Source organism: Mus caroli, unplaced genomic scaffold (genome assembly GCF_978045245.1).
Source record: "Mus caroli unplaced genomic scaffold, Mus_caroli_1 scaffold_13, whole genome shotgun sequence".
Lineage (NCBI taxonomy): Eukaryota > Metazoa > Chordata > Mammalia > Rodentia > Muridae > Mus > Mus caroli.
Window position 1 is genome coordinate 43155407 of NW_028227268.1, and position 26221 is coordinate 43181627.

At 38.2% G+C, this 26221-nt stretch overlaps 2 protein-coding genes and 1 long non-coding RNA gene across 8 annotated transcripts in view; 2 read left to right on the forward strand and 1 right to left on the reverse strand.

The window, feature by feature from the left end:
- Nucleotides 1-26221, reverse strand: part of Nf1 (neurofibromin 1) — a 247835-nt gene that overhangs the window by 71982 nt on the left and 149632 nt on the right. The window lies entirely within an intron of this gene.
- On the forward strand, nt 3002-6129 carry Omg (oligodendrocyte myelin glycoprotein). The gene is made up of 2 exons (XM_021176617.3): nt 3002-3219; nt 4105-6129. Exons 1-2 carry the CDS (start codon nt 3217-3219, stop codon nt 5431-5433), a joined length of 1332 nt encoding a protein of 443 aa, XP_021032276.1. The 5' UTR covers nt 3002-3216; the 3' UTR covers nt 5434-6129.
- LOC147001450 (uncharacterized) lies at nt 23937-25646 on the forward strand. The gene is made up of 2 exons (XR_015045019.1): nt 23937-24069; nt 25048-25646. It is a non-coding gene; the product is annotated as an uncharacterized LOC147001450 (long non-coding RNA).

Consider the following 26221-nt stretch of genomic DNA (forward strand, 5'->3'; position numbering starts at 1 on the left):
AAATGAAATGTCAACTTGATTAATGCTTAATCTAAACCAGTTGCCTAAATAGATATAATTTGTGAAGTTGGTGAACCTATCTAAATTATAATTAATGCTTCTGTATAGCATCTAAGATAAGTTGTAACAAATACTTGTCTTTTAAAAATGATTCTTTAGTCCCAGCACTTGGGAGGCAAAGGCAGGTAGTTGAGGCTAGCCTGGTCTATAGGACATGTCTCAAAAACAAAACAACCAAAAACACATAATATAGTATTTAATCTTCTCAAAGCCTTTAACAGCATTACAATTGCTACATTTGAAATACACTGAAATGTCAACCTCTTTTTCTTTTTGAGTACCCACGGTCATCTTTAATACAAAATAAATTTGAAATGAAAAACATTATATGCATAGCAGAATCCAATCCTAATGTGTGTGGACAGTGCTGAGGGGAGGTTATTAAACCCTTAGAGCAAGAGCTGGTGGTCTTAAGGCCACTGGGGGTGAGCTCTGACCGTTAGAGCTTGGTTTTGCTTCTCATTTGCCACTGGATATGACCTGATCCTGTGCCAGCACGACCAAGCTACTTCAGTGCCCATGTCTTCCCTGCCATGAGCAACTCCTCCTCCTGCAGTTGCTTCTGTCAGAGATTTTGTTACAGTGCTAGCAAAAAGTCTCTAATACAGACTAAGCTTGAATTAATTTTGAAACAATTAATTAATTATTTTTTCTTTCAAATGACAGAACTTATCAGTGTAATTCACATAGGTAATTCCACTTCTATAATGGTAGAATGAGTCTTCCTAAGAGAGATTTTAAGGCTTGGCAAATTGATCCTTAGTCCTATCTGTATTGGTGGATACATGAGCTGACATGAAATGCTGTCAAAAGCAAACCATTCTCACCCCCAAAACAAATTGAACGTAGTACTTCAAACATTATTTTCAGGGATCATGATTGATGACGAAATTCTGAAATCCATACACTGAATCTAAAGTCCAAATGAACACTCAACGTAGAGCGGTAATAAAGCCCTGAGCCAATAGCAGTCACTAATGGTGCAGACTGCTTAAATGTAGATCCTTTTTGAGGAACACTAGTTTTACCTAGAAGGTAAACTCCTACAAGATAGCTCTCTTCTAAGAAGATAAGCTATAGATTTCAATTCCATCAATTCCTTTTTAGACACAAATAAAACTACAGCCCATGAGATTTAGCAGGAGACAACTCAAGGTATTACTTAAAATGTAATATACTAATAATTGCTGGTTTTTATATGGTGACAATTTCATAATAAGTATATCTTAATTTTCTCCTTTTCTTTCCTATGATAAATGGTCATTTTGTAAATTAGGTTTGAGTTTCAACTGATTATTTATATAGTCTACTTAAAATACCATGAATCTAGTCATATTTTACAAAAATTTTGATTATAGTTTCATCTTTTACAAACATTGTTGCATATATTTTTAAGTCTATTGACTTTCTGGGAAAGATAACATTTAAATATAAAACACTTAATAAATAATTGGAAAGTAATAGTTTTTATTTATTTTGTTTTGTTTATTTTGGTTTTTTGAGGTAGCATTTCTCCATGTAGCCCTGGCTGTCTTGGACTTGCTGTAGACCAGGCTGGCCTCAGATGGGCAGAGATTTCCCTGCTTCTGTCACCTGAGTGCTGGGATTAAAGGTGAGCACCGCCATGTCCAGCATTTTATTTTATATTTTCAGACAGGGTCTCATCTATTCTAGGCTGGCCTTGAACTTGCTGTGTAATCAAGGCGGGGCTTCAATTCCTGGCCTTCTTACTTCCACCTGCTGAATGCTAGGATTAAAGGTGTGTGCTGAGCCGGGCGTGGTGGCGAACGCCTTTAATCCCAGCACTCGGGAGGCAGAGGCAGGCGGATTTCTGAGTTCGAGGCCAGCCTGGTCTACAAAGTGAGTGCCAGGACAGCCAGGGCTACACAGAGAAACCCTGTCTCGAAAAACCAAAAAAAAAAAAAAGGTGTGTGCTGCTACTCCAGCTTTGATACTGTTATTCATAAAAATAAAATTAATTATCTTTTGTTCAGTCCCAACAATACCTCTGGAGAAAGCAATACTCTATCCATACCATCCAAAATAAGTTCATGGAAGAAAAAAAAAAATAGCAAAATCAAAACCAAACAACTCCATCTAACTCAAATACATAAAATGTAAACAATTATTTTACCATTTGACTGGTAATTAAAAGTAGAACATTAAAAGAGAAGAAACAAAACAAAATATCTAGTATCTACCAGGTATGGTAGTGCACATCTTTAATTCTAGCACTGAGAAACAGAAGTAGGAAGATCTCTCTGAATTCCAGGCCAGCCAGGAAGACACAGTGAAACGTATTTTAGGCTGGTGTTGTTTTATAGTCCAGCATCCATATTTTACATGTGGCTTGTTCTTATTTGATCACTGTCACTAAGGCAGGACTGTGTGCATGTGCTGGGGAAGGGGACTGTGACGACAACACAGGTGCCCTGTGTGCAGCATTAGTCAAACGATCTTTTGTATCAGGAAGCCAAAAACAAAGTAATCATATTGAAGTATTCCTGTGCTTCCTAAAAGGTAAGATGAAACACGTAAGTGACTGATAAATTCGAAAAGCAAATTAAATATAATAATAACCATGATGGAGGAAGACATAAATATGTAGCATGACATACATATGAAAAGGTTATGAGACAATTGAACTGTTTTTTAAAAGAACATAAAAATGCGGAGATTAAAAATAGTTCAATGAATATCCTGGAAATCAATTCACAAAGAATATTTTTCAACACATAGAAAGAATGTAGAGGCTTTAAGAAAAATTACAGCAAGCAAATGTTAAATGTGCAACCTAAACTCAGAGAAATACACAGAAGTAAAGGCCAGCCCTAATTTGCATGAAGTATTCTACCCGACAGAGAACTGAAGCTATGTAAGGCACTCTCTGGGCTGTAAATTAAAAAAAAAAAAAAAGTCCATTTTGTTGCGTATGCACCTCTTGCAATAAATTTGAGTCAGCACCAATGACAGCTCTGCAGTCCTCCTATGTGGTGCTGATCAGGTGGTTGCAGAGCTTCGGCTCACAGCAACACAATGCAGCTGAGCCGGCAAGCAGAGCCCACAGCCAGAAACCCTTCCGACTCCCACAACAAGACGACCTTTAAGCTGCAAGTTTCCTGGAGAAAATGAGATACTGATAGTGAAGACGACAATATGGTAAGCAGTTGTTTAAATTGGTAAAAGACGGATTTTGAATATTTCCTTTTCTTTAGCATTTTTTTTTTGTTTTAAGCTAATGTTAGGATTGAATAGATTCAATAACAAGTGCATGCACCAAACCCTGCTGCAGTAATAGCCGAGGTTTTCATTTTCATGTCCACTCACTTTGTAAAGACATACATTGTTTTTCCTTTAAAATTGGTACTGAAATATAAGGGAAAAAAATCATTTTACAAATGTACGCTATCAGGCTTGATTTTTCCAAGTTCATTAAAACGTTTTTTACCAGGATATAGTTATCCATGAGAAGATGAAATTTCAAAAACTGTTTTAATCTGTTTTAACGTCTCAAACTACAAACATATTGTGTCTTACAATACTGCAGAGATTTAAGAAAAACAGACATGACAGCCATTTTTTTTTCTGAATCAAAAACATTATCAAAAATAGTAACAGCCTAAGTAAGCCTATAAAACTCCTCATTTGCAGACAGTGCCATTCTATCATATAAAGGCTCCGAGAAGATAAACAAGATGAATATACTAAAGGATAAAAATAGAGAAAAAAATGTAGGAGAGTCTCTCTCTCTCTCTCTCTCTCTCTCTCTCTCTCTCTCTCTCTCTCTCTCTCTGCCTTTCTGTCTGTCTGTCTCTCTTTCTCCCCCAGTTCCCCCACCCCCACCCACCACATAGCCCCAATTGAAGGATTAGGCATTTGGACTATAAATGAAGGGCAGCTTTGTTAGTTTAATCACTGGAACAATTATAAAAGGACTCAACAACAAGGAGGTTTATTGAAAATTTTGCTGAATGCTAACTGACCCATGCAGATGCTGAGGGTGAATTTGCATATTAAAAGAAGGATGTATCTGTTTGTTTTCAGGCTTTGATGGAATATCAGATATTGAAAATGTCTTCCTGCCTGTTCATCCTTCTGTTTCTCACACCTGGCATTTTATGCATTTGTCCTCTCCAGTGTACATGCACAGAGAGGCACAGGCATGTGGACTGTTCAGGCAGAAACTTGACTACATTACCACCTGGACTGCAGGAGAACATTATACATTTAAACCTGTCTTATAACCACTTTACTGATCTGCATAACCAGTTAACCCCATATACCAATCTGAGAACCCTGGATATTTCAAACAACAGGCTTGAAAGTCTGCCTGCTCAGTTACCTCGGTCTCTCTGGAACATGTCTGCTGCTAACAACAATATTAAACTTCTTGACAAATCTGATACTGCTTATCAGTGGAACCTTAAATACCTGGATGTTTCTAAGAATATGCTGGAAAAGGTTGTTCTCATTAAAAATACCCTAAGAAGTCTTGAGGTTCTTAACCTCAGCAGTAACAAACTTTGGACAGTTCCAACCAACATGCCTTCCAAACTGCACATCGTGGACCTGTCTAATAACTCACTGACACAAATCCTTCCAGGGACATTAATAAACCTGACAAATCTCACACATCTTTACCTGCACAACAATAAATTTACATTCATTCCAGAACGGTCTTTTGACCAACTTTTGCAGTTGCAAGAGATAACTCTTCATAATAACAGGTGGTCATGTGACCATAAACAAAACATTACTTACTTATTGAAGTGGGTGATGGAAACGAAAGCCCATGTGATAGGGACTCCTTGTTCTAAGCAAGTATCCTCTCTAAAGGAACAGAGCATGTACCCCACACCTCCTGGATTTACCTCAAGCTTATTTACTATGAGTGAGATGCAGACAGTGGACACCATTAACTCTTTGAGTATGGTAACTCAACCCAAAGTGACCAAAACACCCAGACAATATCGAGGAAAGGAAACCACATTTGGTGTCACCCTAAGCAAAGATACCACTTTTAGTAGCACTGATAGGGCTTTGGTGGCCTACCCAGAAGACACACCCACAGAAATGACCAATTCCCATGAAGCAGCAGCTGCAACTCTAACTATTCACCTCCAGGATGGAATGAGTTCAAATGCAAGCCTCACCAGTGCAACAAAATCATCCCCAACCCCCGTGACCCTCAGCATAACTAGTGGCATGCCAAATAACTTCTCTGAAATGCCTCAACAAAGCACAACCCTTAACTTACGGAGGGAAGAAACCACTGCAAATGTAAAGACTCAGCCACCTTCTGCGGCTAGTGCTTGGAAAGTAAATGCCTCGCTCCTTTTAATGCTCAATGCTGTGGTCATGCTGGCAGGCTGAGGGTCTGCAGTTTCTGAAACGAAGGAGAACCTTCCTCCATGATGTACAGTTGGGAAAACGTGCCCCTATCTAACCAGTGATTCAAGCTATATTATGTATTCAAGAAAGCCAGTCTTATATTTCTGACTCTGATGTAAATGAAGTAATTTGTCTTAATTAAAAGAAGTGCACAATGTCTTGGTACTTGCTGCTATTTTCCTGTCTTAAGTAAAACTAATGACTTTTTTTTAATGAAATGTTTTCTTTTTAAGGCTTCAACTTATTGCACAAACTATAAAGAGCATCTAAACTTTAATATGTATTTTATGTATGTTTACACTGTCAAATGTCTGGGACAAAATAAAAGGCCTATGCTCCTGGCTGTGTCATGTGGTCTCTAGACATTATCATAACACCATGTAGCAGAATCAAGAGGAACTAACAGCTTTTGCTGTAGGGAAGATGAAGCCTTTAAGGTGAATGAAACGTGGGCCACTCAAAAGGGTTTTGCCACTTAAGTGAAACCAAGGCTGTCACTGTAAATAAATGCTCACACCACATCATTGTTTTACACACAAGACAGAACTGCTTTCAATCTAAACAATGTCCTGCTTCTGAGAGACTCTTGCTACTCTGCAGATTATATAATGGACAACTGCTCTTCAAAAGGCTAGGAGGCACTTAGCTTTGCATCTTAACAGGGAAAATTTAACTTTGCTTTGCATTTAAGAAAAGTATTAAAAACAAAAGAATAAAAAGTTTCCATTTAAGGACTTGTTAAAGAGTTTTCTTGTATATTTAATTGATCATTCATTAATCAAAGTTAAATATTTACAGAGTTAAAATCTTACTGCTACTGTAATGAGAAATTTGTCTTTTATAAGACCAGAAATTATAATTTGATCTTCCAAATTTAAAATAAGATTAGCTTGGGGCTAAAACCATGGAGTCTAACAGTTTGGGTCACTCTGAGGGAGACTGTGGGATGGAGAGAAGTGAGGAGTGGGTGGTATTCCTTCAGTCCTACAACCATGGAATTTCTAATAAAGTAGACTGACAATGAAGCTAGGCAGGGGACAGATTAGACACTTCAAATCAACTGCACCGGGATCCAGTTAGAATAAAGTACCAAGAATTTTGGACAAAATATAAAAGTACTTCACATAATGAATTAGAATCAACATAAGATGACTTAACTAAATTAATGTGCAAACTACAATGTCCAAAGGTGGTAAGCTACAAAGGAGGCACTCATTTTTGTGAGATACAAAAAAAAAGAATATAACTTCAAGCATTTCTAAATTTGGGGAGAGTGAAGAAGTTGTGTTTTTTCTTAAAAATTTAAAAAATCCATATAGTTTTCTTTCTTGGGTTAAAAGCTCAATTGCCTCCTGCCCTGCCTGTGTATATGTGTGTGGGATGTATGCATGTAAGATTGGAAGTATCTGTTATCTTTCTCCATTGCACTTTGCTTTACTGGCCTGAGACATGGTTTCTCACTGAAATAAAGCTTGCTGTTTTGGCCAGGCTAGGTGGGCTGTGAGCTCTTGGATCTGTCTGTTATCACCCTAATTCTAATGCACATGCGTTGGGGTACGGCACATTCAGCCATGCCTCATTTTTTTTTTTAAACATGGATGCTGGGGACTTCAATTCCAATCCTCATGCTAGAAGAACAAGGATTCTTACCCAATGAGCCATCTTCTCAGCCATGTAAAACACCTCTACCCAGAAAGTAACATTCTACCAAACTCCTCTTCTCCATACCTTTTTTGCTGTTGTCATGAGTCAGGGTCTCACTGTACAGCACTGTATAGCTGGCTTGAAACTCCCTGTGCTCACCAGCCTAGTCTCCCAGTCCTAGAGACCCACCTGCCTCTGCCTCCAAGGGCTGAGATTAAAGGCAAGCACTGCCAGGCCTGTCCTAAACATTTCTCTTTTTTAAAAAGGCCTAAGCTCATGAAAAATTAGTTATATTTTTAATAAAAATCCATTCTTATAATGTCTCTATAGTAGTTTTGAGTATTTTTCTGCCTCTATAAACTTGACTCACTGTACTAAGCAATCTTACCATGAAAAAAGCCCCTAAAATGATTTTAAAATGCATTACCTCTCCAAATGGGCCTGGTGTCCATTCTCCTTTCCAAAATGATCTAATATCTTCACTACCAGTATCAAACATACTAGTTTGAGTTGATTTCTTTTGTTTTTTTAAACAGAAATGCTGAGTTTCACAAACGAGATTGTTTACACACAACTTTTAAGTTGTGGATACCAAAAGTTTAGTATCTTAGAATTCCAATGGAGACAATAACAAGAAAGTATAATTATGGATTATAGTATTAGCAGTACCCATGGATTAAACTGTCCTGACTAACATGTCTGCAAAATGCAGAAGATAAGTTTGGTAAATTTACAAGTACAACATCTGTCAACTACATTGATCATGTTCTTAGGAAGAAGTACCTAGCCTTACAGTTAGATAATCCTTACCCTCTAAGGAACTGATATTTGAATCATTACTAATCAAAGAGGGCTCATCTCTAAATGTTACTGTATTATTAACCCTCAAATACTTTAAAATGTTACTCCTCAGTATCTCTTCCTTATGTACATACATATAAGTACAGGTATACGTCAGCATGTAAAATGACTTATGACAATTTTTTTGTTAAATGTCTTGGCCAATTATAGTCATTTAAGGGTTTTAAGTACATATAAATTGGTGAGGTGTATTAAATACATTTTTAATTTAGGATGTCATCAAATAACAAAGATGTTTATTGATCTGTAAGTCCATCCCAAGTCGAAGAGTCTCTATTCTGTATTAATATGTACACATACCCCTGAGGCTATATTCTGTTGGGTAAGTAATTTACCTCTGTTACTTCTTAGCTGTACAATTAACAAAACAACTTATTGCTCTAAGCTAGTCTCCTCATCTAGGAAATTGGTTGACATTATAGTATTTCTCCTGACATAATCCCCAAAAAGCCTTAATAGTGTCTTGGCCATTCACATGTGCTATTAAATCTTGTATAATGATGCCATGAATCGACAGCAAATTCCTATAATGGATACCAAAGAAGTCAGAGAAGCAACACATAAAATCCTGGATAAGGTTATACTAGAGAAATTATGTATAAAGAAAATTAAAAGCCAGGTGTGGTGGTTCATACCTTTAATCTAGTACTTGGAAGGCAGAGAGAGGCAGGTGGATCCTTGTGAGTTCAAGACTGGCTTGGTCTACACACTAAGTTCTATGATAAACAGGGTTATGTAGAGAGACCCTGTCTCCAAAAAAAAAAATATTAAGAACTAGTTAAGGAATGATATCAATGAATACTAAACCACCAGTTTACATCATACTGACAAAAACAATATTTTTATTTGGTTGGTTTCATTTTGAACGGAGGAAAAAATATTTACTTGGCATTAACTATGTCTCATAGACATCCATTTTAGTAAAGACTAGAACATTGTGAAAGCCCCCTGAAGAGGATAAGCAACTGCAAATTTCAGCTGCACAACAGAGAGCTTGCACCTTTAGCCACCCTGTAAAACAGTACTTGGCCGATAGGAAGAGAATGATTCAATGGGTAATAAGGCTTAGTATGCAATCCTAGAGACCTAGGTTTGATCCTTGGAACCTATGCAAGGGTAGAAGAAATTTCATGTAGTTGTCTTCTGACCTCCACATATGTGCTTTGGATCATAGCATCAATAAAGTAGCTCACAACAGCCGTTCGTAACTATAGTTCCAGGAGACCTGAAACCTTCTTCCGAACGTGTGGGCAACAGACACATGTATGGTAAGCATATATACCCTACAGGCAAAGTAGTCATACACAAAATCTAATAAACAAACAAACAAACAAATGATAGAGGGATAAATAAAAAAGAAAAATAGTACATTTAAATTTAAAAAAAAACCCATAATTTGGGTATTCTAGAACAACACACAAACAGATGATAATTTAGTTAAATAAGAAACTAAATACATATTCTTTTTGTTTTGTTTTGTTTTGTTTTTCTAGACAGGGTTACTCTGATTAGCTCTAGCTGTTTTGGAACTCACTCCGTAGCCCAGGCTAGCCTCACAGAGATCCACCTGCCTCTGCCTCCTGAGTACTTGGATTAAAGGCGTGCGCTACCACTACCTGACTACTAAATTTATTCTTTTTTTTTTTTTTATTATATGTAAGTACACTTTAGCTGTCTTCAGACACACCAGAAGAGGGAGTCAGATCTCATTACAGATGGTTGTGAGCCACCATGTGGTTGCTGGGATTCGAACTCTGGACCTTCAGAAGAGCAGTCGGGTGCTCTTAGCCACTGAGCCATCTCACCAGCCCCCTAAATTTATTCTTAACGGATAAATTGCTTATTGAAAAGATACCCGGGAAACACTTTCAGAAACATAACCTTAAATTAAAAAAAAAAAAAACTAATGAAATAAATGTGGAGATGTACATGACTTCTTCATATGTTGGTCAAAATAATTAGAAAACTATAAGAAAAAACTATAATGCTAAAGAACTAATATCCACACAGAAATGGGTGAATGTAGAAAACATTAATGCGAGGTAATAAGTTCAGATGTCCCAATTTATTCATTCCCTCAACCAAATTTAGCAAGTATCTGGAACATACCAAAGGCTATGAATAGGACACACATCTTGACTAGTTGCCATAAAACTGCAGTTATTTATTTAATGTAAGTAACACTGTCACTCTTCAGACACACCAGAAGAGGGCATCGGATCCCATTACAGATGGCTGTGAGCTATCACATTTTTGCTGGGAATTGAACTCAGGACCTCTGGAAGAGCAGTCGGTGCTCTTAACCATGAGCCAACTCTCCAGCCAATGATTAAGCATTTTTTTGACAAGCACTTCAATGAGAATTTAAAATAGGACATAAAATACTTATGTCATTTGGAAATATAAACAGGCAAAAAATCCACCCCTAAACCCAGAAGAAATGCTAGATATACCTTGGTATCAATCACAGTAAGACAGAAGAGGGGCTGTAGTCCATCTTAGTAGCAGAGCATGTGCCAAGAGGCACACATATAACTCAACACACACATTAAGACAGTCATTAATACAGAAATGGTAAAGTACAATTAGTAGAGAGTACGTAAGAAAGAACTCCACACCTTTTTCTGTATGGGTGTTTTGGCAAGTGTGCCTAAAATATTTTTTAACCACGTTTTATTTATTGAGAGGCAGAGAGGGGAGGGATGGGGGAGGACAAAGGGAAGGAGGAAGGGAGGGTGAGTATTAGTGTTTGAATCATATAGTGCATGTGTGTGGAGGTCAGAGACCTACTTTGGGATGTCAATCTTTGATGAAGATCAAACTCAGATAATCAGGCTTGAGAGTGAGCACCTTCACCCACTGAGCCATCTTGCTGGCCTATACGTATATATGTTTAAAGATGGGTCTCACTCTGTTGCCCAGGCTGGTCTCAAATTCCCAATCTTCCTCTCTCAGCTTTGGGGTTTCAAGCATATATTTTCATGCCCAACCAACAAAAGCTTTTATTAGTTGTGTAACATTAAAATATTAGCTCTATGCCTCAAGGTAGAAGAGCTACAGGAAGAAAATAAGATGACACAGCATTTAAAACAGTGCCTAGCACATACCATTTCTTAAACATTGTTAACTTTGGGAGAAAAAAAGAAGCAAAGAGCAAAAGGAGGAGGAAAGAGTCAATGGTACAGTGCTGGGGAATTGGAAGACCATGTCCTGGAGAGGTGGATCAGCGGTTAAGAGCACTTGTTGCTCTTGCCAACAACCTGAGTTCAATTCCTAGGGCCTAAAGGTAGCTCACAACCATCCTTAACTCTACTTTCAGGGGATCTGATACCCTCTTCTGATCTCCTTGGGCACCAGGCACACATGTAGTGCACATATATAAATGCAGGCAAAACATTCATACACATTAAAATTAAAAAGTATAAAAATTTAAAAATAAGAAAATTGGAAGACACTTCAATTTTACATTTAATTCATGTGATACACACCACAAAGTGAACTAGAGATTGCCAATAAATTTGTCAGTCAAACCTTCTGATTTCTTTATGTTGAAACATCAAACCTGATAAAAATATTAGAATAGAATACTATAAAGGAGATTGCTAATATTAAAAATAATAAAAATCTTCCAGTAGGTATCTGAGCAAAGGACACAAGCAGACTGTTTACAACACAGGAAACGTGATAATTAATATGAGAATATGGACAGCCACATAACTGAGAGACACAATAAAAATAAAATGTAATATCTTAAAATCTTTAAAATAACAAGCAAACTTAAAAACGTATGGGATAAAATCAGTGCGGGAGAAGACAATACAATGGCCACATTCACACACTGGCATGATTCTTTTGGACAGTAACTTGGCCATGACTCAGAACCTAGCATCCTCATACAGCGTCCCATAGCTCGAGCAAACCAGACTTCCTTTGCTTCTCTCACCACGCTCTCTCTCTCTGGCCACGACACGTTTAGGAATGCTGTATGTCCCCCTTCTTACACTAGCAATCCTATTTATCCTTTGTATTTCAGTTTTGATTTTATTTCTCCTAAGTTTCTTTTATTAACTATCTTTATCTGAATTTCTAAGGAACAAGAACAGATCAAAGATGTGACCAGTGCATGAACAATGACCTACTTAGGACACGCAGAGTCTACTCTAGAATCTACAGTTCTTCCATTTAGGTCAAAGCAAAGTCCGGAGGGACGTTAGAGAAAAGTTAAGAATGAATGCAGTCAAGTGTAATGGAATGTACTTAGAGTATCCGCTACTTACAAGTTCCAAGTCAGCCTGGACAACTTAGCAAGAGCACCCATCTCAGAGGGGAAAGTGAAACCAGAATGAAGGCTCTCGAGAGGCTATTATTTGCCATCCAAAAAAAAAAAAAAAAAAAAAAAAAAACTAGTTCAGGGCAGGGTAGAATTACATGTGAGCCAATTCCAGATAGCTGCTAATTACCATTAATTCTGAAAATTCCTGAACAATTAGTAAGGCAAGCTGCTCAAATGTAGTCTGCCAGGGAGTGAAAGCTAATGTCACCTCAGTGTATTAATGTGTTAAGCAGATTCATTTGTTTCACACACTAAAAACTGTAGTGTAAAGTGAGGTCTTTAAGAAGCTCAGCTTTTAAGAAATGCCATTTTGGCTCAACTGTCTTTCTTTTGTTAAATGTGCTGAAGAACTGAGTGGCAAAATGCAGGAGAAACATACTTACGTTTCCTCATCAGAATCCCTGGGTCACAACTCTGGATTTGTTGAGGTTACTAACGAAGTATAGAAATCAAACCTCTGTTTAAAACAAAGTAGCAGACTTGTTCTGCTGTGTACTATAGTTTAACAGAAAGAACATAATTAACTTTTGTCATCTTAAAGTCTGTTGCCTTGATAACTGATTGTGTTCTGATTTCAAAAGTAGTTTAAATATTATACAAGGGTATTTTAAGGAATAAGTTAGGTTCTGGGAATATAGTACAGTCATTCAAGTGCTTTCTGAGAAAGCACGAAGATCTGAGTTTGAACTGCCAGCACCTATATGAGAAGCCAGATACAAGCAGTGTGCTGTAATACTTACCCTAAGAGATAGAGACAGGAGGACCCTGGGGACTTGTCTAGTCAGCAAGTCTAGCCAAATCAGTGAGCTTCAGGGCCAAAGAAAGACCATATTTCAAAAAACAAGGTAAACAACATCCAATATCAACTCTGGCCTCTGCATGTTATGTGCGTAACTGCACAGACACATACACACAAGGAAAGAACTCAAGTCAAATGTATTGACCATTTGTGTTTTAATTACAGACAGTTTACTCTGTCTTATGTTCATGAGTGTTCTGCTGCATGTATTTTGTTCACCACACTGTATGCCCCACATGCATGTCGAATACTTAATGAGGCTAGAAGGAAGCATTGGACTCCTTGGAATGTGAGTAACAAACATTTGAGAGCTGCAATGTAGGTGCTGAGAATTGAACCTAGGTCCTTTGTAAGAGTAGCAAATATTGGTAACTGCTGAGTCATCTGTCTATACCTATACCTTTTAATGTGTAAGTAATTTTGGATCACTAATGAGCTCAGAAAGAGATATGATTGAACTCATGAGGCATACAGTTTCCCATTCACAGTTATACTTCAAATAGCTGACTTATTGTTTATCTCATAAAAAATATGACTTAACTTTAAGCACATGTGTACATGTGTATACATCTGTACATCTGTATAGAAATCAGAGGTCAGGTAACTTCATGAGTTGGTCCTCACCTACTACATTGTTTGAGGCAGAGCATCACTTATTGTCTGTTGCATACGCTAGCCTAACTGGCCTTTGAGCTTCCAGGATACCTCCCTGTTTCCATCCTTCCATAGGAGTGTTGAGTATTACAGATGTACGCCAATGCTACCACTCTGTGCACTCTGAGGATCTAAACTCAGGTCATCAGACTAACCACACCAGGAAACACAACCCTTTATTTTGCATTATTTTGTTGCCCATAGTCACAGTTTCAACACAATGAACACTTCAAAAGCTGAGGGAATTTGAATGACTTTCAAATACTTGCCTCAACAGAACATAAGCTCAGATTTAATAGCTTTTTATCAAGTAGAGAGGAGGAGGAGACACCAAACCACCAGTAAGGAAAAACAAAGATGCCATATACCACAATAACCACTGGGAAAGCTATTATTTGCCAACCAGAGCCTCAATGACCACTAACACATCTGAGCACTACATAGCATAAGACTATCTGGCGCATGGCCACAGCCATTCACCAGCTTGTTGTGTAGACACTCGATATTCAGGTGTACTTCCTCATACCAATGGCAATTAAGTGAAGTCACTGTCTAAAAAATAATTTCATCGAACTGTAGGGGCTAATATTTCCTCATGCTATAGCTTTTCTATAAGATAACATCAAATCTTTTCTTGCTTCATGTTGTTTTGGAAGAGAGGCCCTCCTATACAACATATGCTGGCTTTGAATTCATTTTCTGTCTCTGCCTCAGCCTACCCAATGTTGGGATTATAAATTTATGCCACCATACCCAACCCTCTTGTTTTCATAAAAGAGTCTAAGTCTTTGTCCTGACTTTAAACTGTACCAGAAAGCTATAAGCCATTAAGTATGAACTTATACACACATTGTAAAAGCCAAGTTTTTTTAAAAAACAAAAAAACAAATTAATTGGAAAATTAAGGAGTCATTTAAAACTAGGAAAAATATTTTCACATATAAATCATAAAATGACCTGTAATGGATTTTAAGTATAGTTCATCAAAGCAATCATAAGTGGTTTTATTTAATCCAATAAATCCATAATTGGATTTACAAAACCATTTAAGAGATAGTTTTTACTTTTTTGTTTCTGTTTTTTGAGACAGGGTTTCTCTGAATAGCCCAGACTGGCTATCCTGGAACTAGTTCTATAGGCTAGGCTGGCTTCAAACTCAAGAGATCCACCTGCCTCTGCCTCCCAAGTGCTGGGATTAAAGGCATGCGCCACCACCGCCTGCAAGAGGCTGTTTGTAAATTACAACAAAAAAGAACAAACCTCACTATAAATAAAACTATATTAAACTTGGTATTTTGTCATCTTAAATCAAAAAAGCTCAAGTATGTTTTTCTATCATATTGTAAAAGAATGTGCTTTAAACTTTAAGAACACTCCTCCTCCTCCCCTAAAATGTTGTGCTAGAAGGAGGCATAGTTTGAAGTACATTGTCTCTATTGGTGACTCTTTTTGTAGAGAACAACATTAACCCAGCTGGGTTTATATACTTGCTCTATATTTTTTTTTTTTTTTTTTTTGAGACAGGGTTTCTCTGTGCAGCCCTGGCTGTCCTGGAACTCACTCTGTAGACCAGGCTGGCCTCGAACTCGAAATCCGCCTGCCTCCGCCTGCCTCTGCCTCCCAAGTGCTAGGATTAAAGGTGTGCACCACCACTGCCCAGTGCTCTATATTTTTAAATAAACCTTGAAAATATTCTCAGGATTATTTACTTTCAAGGACTGGATGCATTAGAAAGTAGATTCAACCACCTATCTTTATAGAGCAGCAGCTGGACTATAAACACTAATGCCAGGTCAGTCTGTATGTATTAATCACTAAAGCATCCCTGTGAAGTAATGCAACTGAGCACCATGGCAACTGTTTCTACAAACCAAGTATCACAGAAAAGAAAACCACTTAGGAATTCCTCTGGATCACTGTAGAACTTCAATTCCACTCCCCCACCACCCACCTTCTTTTTTTAAAAAGATTTGAGATCGAAATAAGTTGACCATGATGAGCGTGAATTTTAGACAAGTTTAAATACTAACAATGAATATGTGTGTGTGTGTGTGTGTGTGTATGTGTGTGTGTATGTGTGTGTGTGTGTGTGTGTAAAATCAAAAATACATCTCCAGCTGGAGAGATCACTCAGCGGTTAAGAGCATTGACTACTCTTCCGAAGGTCCTGAGTTCAAATCCCAGCAACCACATGGTGGCTCACAACCATCTGTAATGATGCCCTCTTCTGATGCGTCTGAAGACAGCAGCAGTATATTTACATTTAATTAATTAAAAATCTTAAAAAACAAAACAAAAAACAAAACAAAACAAAACAAAAAAAACATCTCCAGCCAGGAAGTGGTGGTGCATACCTCACCCAGGACTTTAATCCCAGGACTAGGGAGGCAGAGGCAGGTGGATCTCTGAGTTCGAGGTCAGCATGGACTATAAACAGAGTGAGTTCCAGAAGAGCCAACGCTACACAGAGAAACCCTGTCTTGAAACACCGGACAACCAAAACAAACGAACAAAACAACAAGAAGTCAGATTAGGCTTAGTGGCACAAACCTGTAATTATACCACATGCGAGACAGAGTCAGGATCCTGAGCTCAAGGTCAAACTAAGTTATAAAGCAAGCCCCACTTCAAAAACAAAATACAACAAAGAAAATCTAGGTTTATTTAATTGTTCTATAAAATCCCATCTCTATACTAAATTTTCTGGGTATATAAGGATATGTAAAACCTAAGAACTAAACATCCAACATAGAAACATAACATTATATTCTGTCATGGTCATTGTAAAATAATAATAGAACCTACTGTGGATTAGAGGAAGCATTTCTCAGAATTTGCTTAGACAAACAGGGAACAGCAAGCATTTGGTCAGGTGCAGAGATTCTTGAACGCTTATGCACTACACAGGACAGTACAATGGCATATGTACTTTAGAAAAGTTAGTCCTCAGAGGTTAACATTTCATCATCATGTTTCAACAACTCCACTTCTAGATATGTATCTTAAAACCTGAAAACACAGACCCTACAAAACCACATATATTTATTTATAGCAGCACTATGCACAGTGATCAAAATGTGGAGAAAAATTCATTACTGGATAACAGAAAGATAAACTGTGATATAGCAACACAATGGAATACTGGTCAGATATAAAATGAAATGCAGTGCATATGTGTGTGTGTATACATGTATGTGAATACAAACACACACAATATATATATATGAGAGACATCACAGAGGAACCTTGAAAATACGTGTGAAGTCACAAAGGAACATATACTGTAGGATTCACTTATATGATGTATCTACAATATGCTACCCACAGAGAGACATGAAGATCAATAGCTGTCAGGTGCAAGGAAAGGGAGTGCTTGCTAATGGCTTTAGGTTTATTTGGGGGGTCAGGTGATCAAACTCTTTAAAACTGATTAGCAGTGTTCGCTCTTGCTCTCTTGCCTTCTTGCTATCCCTCTGTCCTCTCCCTCCCTGCTCCCCCTCTTTCCCCATTCCCTTCTCCCTCTACATGTGCTCTACTTCTCTCCTGTCTGTCTCTACTATCCTCTCAACTCCCCTCCCCATGTCCTGAATAAACTCTATTCTATATACTAAAAAAAACAAAACAAAAAACAAAAAATAAAACTAGCAGTGATGAAAGTACAACTTAGAATGTGCTACAATCCGTGAAACTATGGACTTTTAAAAGGCTGAATTTTATAATTTGTGACGCATACATACAATCTTATTTGGGGAGGTGGTGACATTGCTTAGAGGACTCAAGAGTGAAAAGTTCAAGTTTGCCCTTATTAAAGGTAAACATGGCAGGTTGCCAGGGTAAGCAGAGGTTAAGGTGGTTTGTGGAAGTGGAACAAAATGTGAAGCATAGAGTATCAAATATGGAACATTCGTTTACAGATGTCTCTACTCACCATGATGACTAACAAGTCTTCTACCATGACATGAACACTAAATGGAAACAGTTTTAAAACTACTTTATTACCACTTCAGCAGAGGTTATGATACACAGGATATGTGTTGGGCATTCTAAGTCTATTGGCAGACTCTGCTGCTTAGCTAGTCTCTAGGGCACTGGCCCTCAACCTTCCTAATGCTGTGATCCTTTAATACAGTTCCAAATATTGGGGTGACCCCCAACCATGACATTTCATCATTGCTACTTCATATATACATATATCTATGTATATGTATACATACACGTACACACAAGATATCTGATAGGCACACACACACACACACACATACACCCCGAGGGTCACGACCCACAGGTTGAGGACCACTGTTCTAGCGTCTCCCTAACAACTGGCCGGATACCTTCTATAGCTTGTCAAAGCTCACATACATTTACTAGGAGACAGACTTCCAGAAAGACAAGCTAGCATGCAGCACCTTAACAAACAACTTTTGACACTGCTTTAGCTAAGAATTTTATGAGCAGATTGAGCAGCCCAGCTATGTAGGACGTGTATGAGATGCTAAGAATGAAGGGTTTACAATCAGACACGGTTTACAAGCGTGACACATACATGTCAGAAGGTATAAAAAGGAGGTAGATAGTGGTTTTACACTTTATCTATTTTTTTTTTTTTTAAAGACAGATCTCACATATGTAGCCCTGGGCTGGCCTACAGCTTTACTATGCAGAACCAGGATAGACTTGAACTCACAGAAATCTACTTGCCCTGCCTTTGCCTCTAGAGTGCTGAGATTAAACGTGTACCATTACTCTCAGCCACTTGTTTCCTGGCTTTTCATGTATAACATACATTTTCCTAAAAAAAAAAAAAAAAAAAAAGTTTTGAGAAAATAATAGTATTGATAGCTATGAGGACATGGAAAACCCTCAGAATTGGAAAACAAATGCTTTATGTATAAAATCTTAGTTAATAGTACATAAAATAAAACGTTCTACCTGGAAGTACACAGCCATGGCCATAGAGATAGGACATTCCGGAAGAAATGTGCAAGGATGCAGAGACTAAAGCAACAGCCTAGAGGCCAGCGCAACACAGCTGCTGCACAACAATACTAACAAGCTACTAAAGGTTCTTACATTCACTACATGGTTCTTCACATTGCAGTTAAGAATATGGGTGGGGCTGCGGAGTGAGTCTGTAATATAGGGAATGCAGCATAAACTTCTTCTGAAGCAGAACCAAGAAGACTTAGTTTAGTAAGATGATGTTAACTTTATTTAAAGCTCAAGAGATGGAAATACTGTCATCTACAAGGGGATGAAAAAGAGGAGACAATCTTTTCAAAGTCAAGTCATGCTAAATTCTGATTCCAAGACTCTAGCTTAATGACTCTAGGATGCTATGGGCTGTGGTCATGAGAGTGCAGCTAATGTGGCCTTGGCAAACAGTGTCTCTTTTGGTTTTCTAGGGAACAATGAGAGGGAAGGAATGTACTCTAGCCCAGATCCACTCAGGCCACATTTGTTTCTGTGTTCATGATTCCAACAAATTTTAATTCTGAACATGAGTTATGTATCTATCATCCCTGGCTATATGCTTTCTTGAAAGACTTTTAGCATGACATTAACAAAATACTGAGTTAGTTTACATTGGTTATGAATAACAAGTCACAACAAGTCAAAATAAGACTACAAACTTACAGGTTTACACTGGTAAAAACCAACTCTGCTTGGAAGTGGTGACTTGCTCTGGAATGTGTGGTTTGTGCTTTCTTTTTGTTTACTTGCTTGTTTGTTTTGTTTTTCAGATAGGGTCTTACATATCCCATGCTGGTCTCAAACTCACATTATACATGCTGGGAAAGCCATTTACTGACTGATATACCCCTGGCCCTAAGATAGATCTATCTAAACTAGGGAAAGCATATCTTTTCCCTGTATTATATTTCTAAACCAAAGAAAATGATGGTTTATGTGCAATTGAAAATGTTACTAAGAATTAAATCTAACAGAAGCCTGCCTTTTTGGATAGCTGTATATCTACTACCTTGGGAAATTTTCAAATCATTTGTTTAAAAGCAATACTGTTCTTAAGAGATGGCTCAGCGGTAACGATTGCATGTTACTCGTGTAGAAGAGTCCCTAGTACTCTAATCAGGCAGTTCACAACTGTCTAGAACCCAGGCTCCAGATCTGACTTCTCTAGCCTCCTTGAGCACAAGCACCCACATGCACATACCCCCACACAGACACACGCACCTACACATAATTTAAAAAAAAACAGAAATACATCTTTAAAACAGGAAACACCAAAAGCCATTTTCTGTGCTATATATTGTCAACATGCTTTAAATGTTCAACTTTTAAATATAAGTAAAATTCCATTTATAAGCTGGGCATCGCAGTACATGTTTATAATCAAAACATTTACGAGGCAGAAGGTGGAGGACTCCCATAAGTTCAAGGTCAATAATGCCTACATAGGGAATTCCAAGTTGGTCTGGGCAGGAGTAATATCTTGTCTCAAAATAAGTCAATAAAGTAACAATAAAACCCAAACCAAACAACTACACACTTGCAGCATGATATAGCTTTTAATACAGGGGGTTAGATAGTTCAGTGGCTAACATGCTATCTTTCCAAAGGACTCAAGTTTGGTTCTCAGCACCCAAGTCAGGTGGCTTATAACTATGTATAACTCCAGCTCCAGGGATGCCTCTGACCTCTGAGAGTACCTGTACTAATGTACACATACCCACATGTGTGCGCTCTCTCTCTCTCTCTCTCTCTCTCTCTCTCTCTCTCTCTCGCTCTCTCTCACACACACACACACACACACACACACACACACACACACCTCTACACATAATTTACCAGATTTTTTTCAACAATTTTCAATACTTATTTATTAATTTTATTTATGTGTGTTTGCTTGGTGAGTATATATATATATATATATATATATATATATATATATATATATATACTCACATGGCCAGATTCCCTGGAGTTACAGGTGGTTGTGAGGTACCATGTAGGTGTTGGAAACCAAAGGAGACCCTTTGCAAAGAGGAACAAGTGTTAACTGCTGAGCTATGTTTCTTGTCTGTTTGGTTTTTGAGACAGGATTTCAGTGTGTAGGCCAGACTGGTCTGGAACTTACTAAGTAGACCAGTCTGGCCTCAAATTCAGAATGTCTACCTCCCAATGCCTCCCAAATGCTGGGATTAAAGGCATGCATCATCATACCCAAGGATTTAACATATTCTTAAATGAATGGTGCCTCTACTTGACATATATTAGGCATTCTAAGAAGGTACACAGAAATCTTCAAATTTAGTGTATATCTATAACCCTGATTTGAAATCCTTGGAGCAAGATAAATTTATGAATTCAAAATAGTTGAGTGTAGAAGAAGATACAGTACATAATCTGTAGAAGTAAAATTCTAGTTGGTAGAAAACTCAATTTGGAACCCAAGAGATTCCATGAAAAGGATAAGGCAGGGCTTTAGACAATTACAAAAACGGTTAGAAATACCAGTTGAAGTAGAGCAGTTACCAGAAAGTAAATACAGAGAGGGGATTACCTAACAAAACCATCATCTCGTGGAAAGATGCAGCCAGCTATGGTGAACAAGAGAATATATTCTCACCTACACTTTCTTTCTTCAGTCTCCTTGTATTCCCTATTAGTCAAGTGGAATTCAGAGATGAGAAAAGTCCAATAAGATTCTATATTCAGATCAGCATCTCAGGCAGAAGCAGGATGGAAAGTAGAGTAACATGGGATTTGGCAAACAGCACAGATGGGTTTCTATTATAAACAACCCTCAAGTATTTCCAGCTATGACAACAAAAGTTTATTTCTCACCTCTACTGAGTCATTTAGTTCTACTCTCTTCTAGGGTTTTGAAGAAGCCCTCCAACAAACTTTGGAGAACTGGTTCAAAGCCAAACACCAGGCCAGAAAATGATGTACATTCTGTTTTCTCTGGGCTGGATGTGATTGTTGTCAACTTGATCAGAGCAGCCGTGATAACCCTCATGAAAATGGATCTATTAACCTTCTCCTGTGGACAGAAGGAGCGCTCAGGAGCCACGCTCCCTGTCCCCAAGGGTATACTAGGGGTAAGTAGTTGCTGGAGGGAGAAGGCTCCAGGTATGCAACTCTGAGATCCATCACTGATGCTGATGAAGGGTTTTGGTGAAGCTGCACACTGAGTCACTGATGCTCCTGGAACACTATTAGCACAACTTGGACGAATAGCTCCTTCAGTCTATCATTTCCCTCTATGTCTAGAGTGAATAAATAGGTCACCCAGGACAAGCCACACAACTCATGTATGTCACCAGCACTCAGGTACATTCCCAGGTAGTTAACCACAAGGCTGACAGGAGTGGTATGGCAATATGCTGGAAGGAGACAAGAAGCACAAATATACCAAGTCCAAGTCCCATACCAACCCAGGTAAAGTGTTCCAAATAATTTGAGTGTCAAACTTCTATTGATTCAACTTTAGGTTGTCAAAGATGAATGTATATATGACCTACCAAATAGAAGCCAGAAAGTAGTAGTGGGCTCTTAAATTTAGGCCGATGATTCGTGAACATATGTTTATGACACAGAGGAAATAAGTCAAATGACCAATAGTTGCTACTTCAGACATTACTAATGATATCATTGGAGAGACAGAAATAAATTGACAGCTTTTCAATAAATCCCAGTGTCCCCTAGTCTTAATAATACTTACTATGCTAGAAGGTAGAGAAAATCCAAAGAATAAGAGGTGTGCTTGACCTGAAGGCAGGGCAAGAAAAAACCCAGACTCTGATAACTGCAATTTCCTAAGATGACTAATTCTTCACTATAAAATTAGGGAAGGTTTATACATAGAAAAAGGGTACTGACATCAGAGGTAGGCCTTCACAGGAGGAACTCTGAGCAAGGAAGGAAAAAACTTCAGACACAATGACAATGTTAAGGTCTTTCAAGGCTGGATAATGGTGAATAATTTTTGTTTGTTTAGCATCATTAAGATTAATAAAAAAAAATAAGATAATGAGAAACCCAAGGTTAGACAACTAGTCATTTGGCTAAATGACAAATGAAATTAATAGATTACGAGAAGACCCAGGGCTACATGAGACCCTATCTTATAAAGCAAAGAGACTCTGAGTAAAATAGGGAGGAAACACTGAAGTAAGTAAGGCAAGATCGAGTTGTTAGAAGCTTAATAATAAGCTGAATAGGCAGGCTTGATGGCCACACTGTAATCTGAGGACTTGGAAGCATGAGGGAAGAGGATAGTGAGTTTAAGGCCAGATGTTCAGAAGATCCTGTCTCAAAGGGGGAGGGTGGAGGAGAATAGATTCAAAAGGTCAGGGTTAGAAAAACATAATTAATGACTGGGCCACAGTTAGCTCAAGGAGTAAACATCACTACAACCATTTCAACTCTATTCCCTAGAGTCAATTTTGAGAATAAGCAGGCAAGTAGGAGAGGCATGGTATCAGGCACTCACTATCTCAAGCAGTGACTTAGTGCATTGCTCTGGTTGCCAAGAGGCTTCTTTTGTTGATTTTCTAAGTATGATCACAACTACCCTCCACAAGTGAGGTTAGAGATTTAGCAAGCATTTGCCTAGTCATTCAAAGGAGGGGGAAAAACTCAGCACAGAGTAAGGAAGGGACAGGTACTGGCTTGTTCCCCGCCACTCTCGCAGTGACTTCCTTGTGTACCAACACCACACCTTGTGTCCATCCCTGCTACACTCACAGTGCCTGCCATGAAGATGAAGCTGTTACTACAACACAGCCCTATTTCCCTGGAAAGCACCGACTTCAGCTTGTGAGAGAGGTGGCTTAGGACATTTTTTTTAAGCAAACTTCTGTAATTGAGTCTCACACTATCACTTCCACGTCTAATTCTTTCTTTAAAGTTCCATGTGAGGGTACTTTTATCTTTATTTATCAACATTTAATCTCCTAAGATGTAAAATTCCTAAATTATTTTAAAATCATCATTAATGCTCTTACTTGGTTTGAAATCATGATAATTACAAAGCAACTTATATATTCATCTAGTTAGAGTCAACCCAATGAAGCAATCCATTTGGGTGCATACAGAAAGATTAGATAAATAAGTAGATAGACTTTACAAAGATTTTATTTGAATTCCTTAATCTCTGTCAAAGTCTGCCTGTTTACACTCGATGTTTGGAAATGCTCATTCGATACTTCCAAAGAGGTGGGGCTCCAAGCACGTGACTGACTCCTAGCTATATTATTTAGAACTTCGAGAGTGAGAAGAGACTGCCCTTCAGGATCATTCTCCAGGACCCAAGACAAAGGCTCAATTCATAATCTTCAAAACTAGTCTGCCAGATCAAAAGGTAATAGTAACTTGAAAATGGTTAACTATGTATTGGAATGAAATAGAAGTTCTTGTACATATTCTTAAAACTTAAGTTTAAGATTTGAACAAAAAATATAATATTTTATCATGGTAAGCAGGGGTCTGCTTATCACAGATATAGCAAGCTATTAGATTTGAATACATGCTAAGAGAAAAGTAGCCTAATTCTAGAAATAGTACTAACCCTTTGGTATAGGAGCCTGCTCTGTGTTACCATCGTACCGGCTAAAGAACCTGGACTCGGATTCAGACTCAGGCTCCCCGTATGCTTACTGTAGGACAGGCATCTCTAGACATGCTGCACCCCTTGTGTAGACTCAGCTGTAAAGTGGCAGACTCATTTGTAATCAATTCTAGATTTCCTTTTTAAAAAGCTATGGAACTCTCTTAACAGCTAGCCCTTTGCTCTCTTCTACCCTAAAGAAGGTTAAAATGAAGGAAACCTTAGCATTGGGGAAATCATTTGACTTACGGTTGTTTTTTTTTTTTTTTTTCTTCTTCTACTTTTGTTGTAAAGATTTAAAAGTAATATTCTAATTTGTAGAGCTAACCCTTAAACTATTAAGCGAGAAGCTTCCTCCTCCTCCTGCTATTCTCCTCTCCCACCCAGTTGGTCAGCCAGTCCTTCAGGTCGCACCTTTGCTGCTATCCTGCTCCTCACACCAACCCCATTCTTACTGGTTCAAATGCCTCATGGTTAACTTGTTTGCAAAACAGGAAAACAAAATCAAGCTCCTTCTAGTATTCAGAATGCTTATTCCTGAAGTTAGTGACCTAGATAGAAAACAAGTCTTTTATCGGGAGAGGTACAGAAAGGAGGGTTGTTATTTGTTCACTAATGAATAATTTAAAAGCCCATTTATATTATGTGAATATACTATATAGATACAACTAAAGATATGTGATTGCCTACGTGTTTGTGAACTGAATATTAAACTTTATGATCATTTTAAAGCAAAAGAAAACAATGACCAAGCATTCCTTCACTGTCACCCTGCTCCTCATGTGTGCTCATATTATGGGAACAATTTCAACAACAACAGCAGCAGCAACAGCAGCAGCAACAACAGCAGCAGCAACAACAGCAGCAACAACAGCAGCAACAACAGCAGCAACAACAGCAGCAGCAGCAGCAACAACAGCAGCAGCAGCAATAACAACCACCACCTCAGATTCTACAAGAAACTCAAGTCCTGGAATGCTCTCGCCTTCCCCCAGGAGCCCACAGGTCATACCAAGATCAAGTCCTACAAGTACAGCACAGCTTGGAAGCAGCCTCAGTCTTGGGACAAAGCCCTCGGAGCTCACCTCCAAGAGCACCTGGCAAGGAAACATGTCATCAAGTCCCGGCATAAACACGACTGCAGAGACTGCGGCAGGGGCAGCATGGCACTCAGGGCAGTCTTCAACACTCACTCTCTTTTCCTGTGCAGTGCTTTTACTCTTTTGAACATACTCAGGCGGAAATGAGCCTAAAGGCCTGCTCACTTTAGCCCCTCATATTATTTACTAAATGACAAGCACACTAAGAAAATAAAATTTATATTAATTTACTGTGGAAGAAATTATTATTCTAGTAAGATTTGGGTTTGGGCAAGTTCCCCCACCCCCACCCCCCTCAGCTGAGGACCAAATCCAAGGCCTTGCACTTGCTAGGCAAGCACTCAACCACTGAGCTAAATCTCCAACCCTGGCAAGTTTTAACTGTATAATTTAAATGTTACATTAATATAATCATTTCCTTCCTATAAATGTACAGTGCTCTATTAAATGCCAAAATAAGCAAAACATCACATTTGTGTTTTAAATGTTTGTAAAATAGAATCAAACCCAAATGTCTATATTAAAGATAAGAGAAGAAATTATGGAAGAGGCATTTAAGCAAGGGGGCAGGAGAAGCTGGGAGATAAAGAGAGGTATGGGGGAAGCTGAAGCTGTTTTATATTTTATTATTTTTAATTAAATAGACCAAATAGCACGAATAGGGTATAAACAACAGTCTTTTACAAACATACCCATTTGTGGGACACCACTTTCATGAAACTGTGACAGCAATGGATCATCCCAGGACCTTTTTAAAGCAGAATACAGTTGATCCAATAATAGGAATGTATTCTGAGTAAATATTG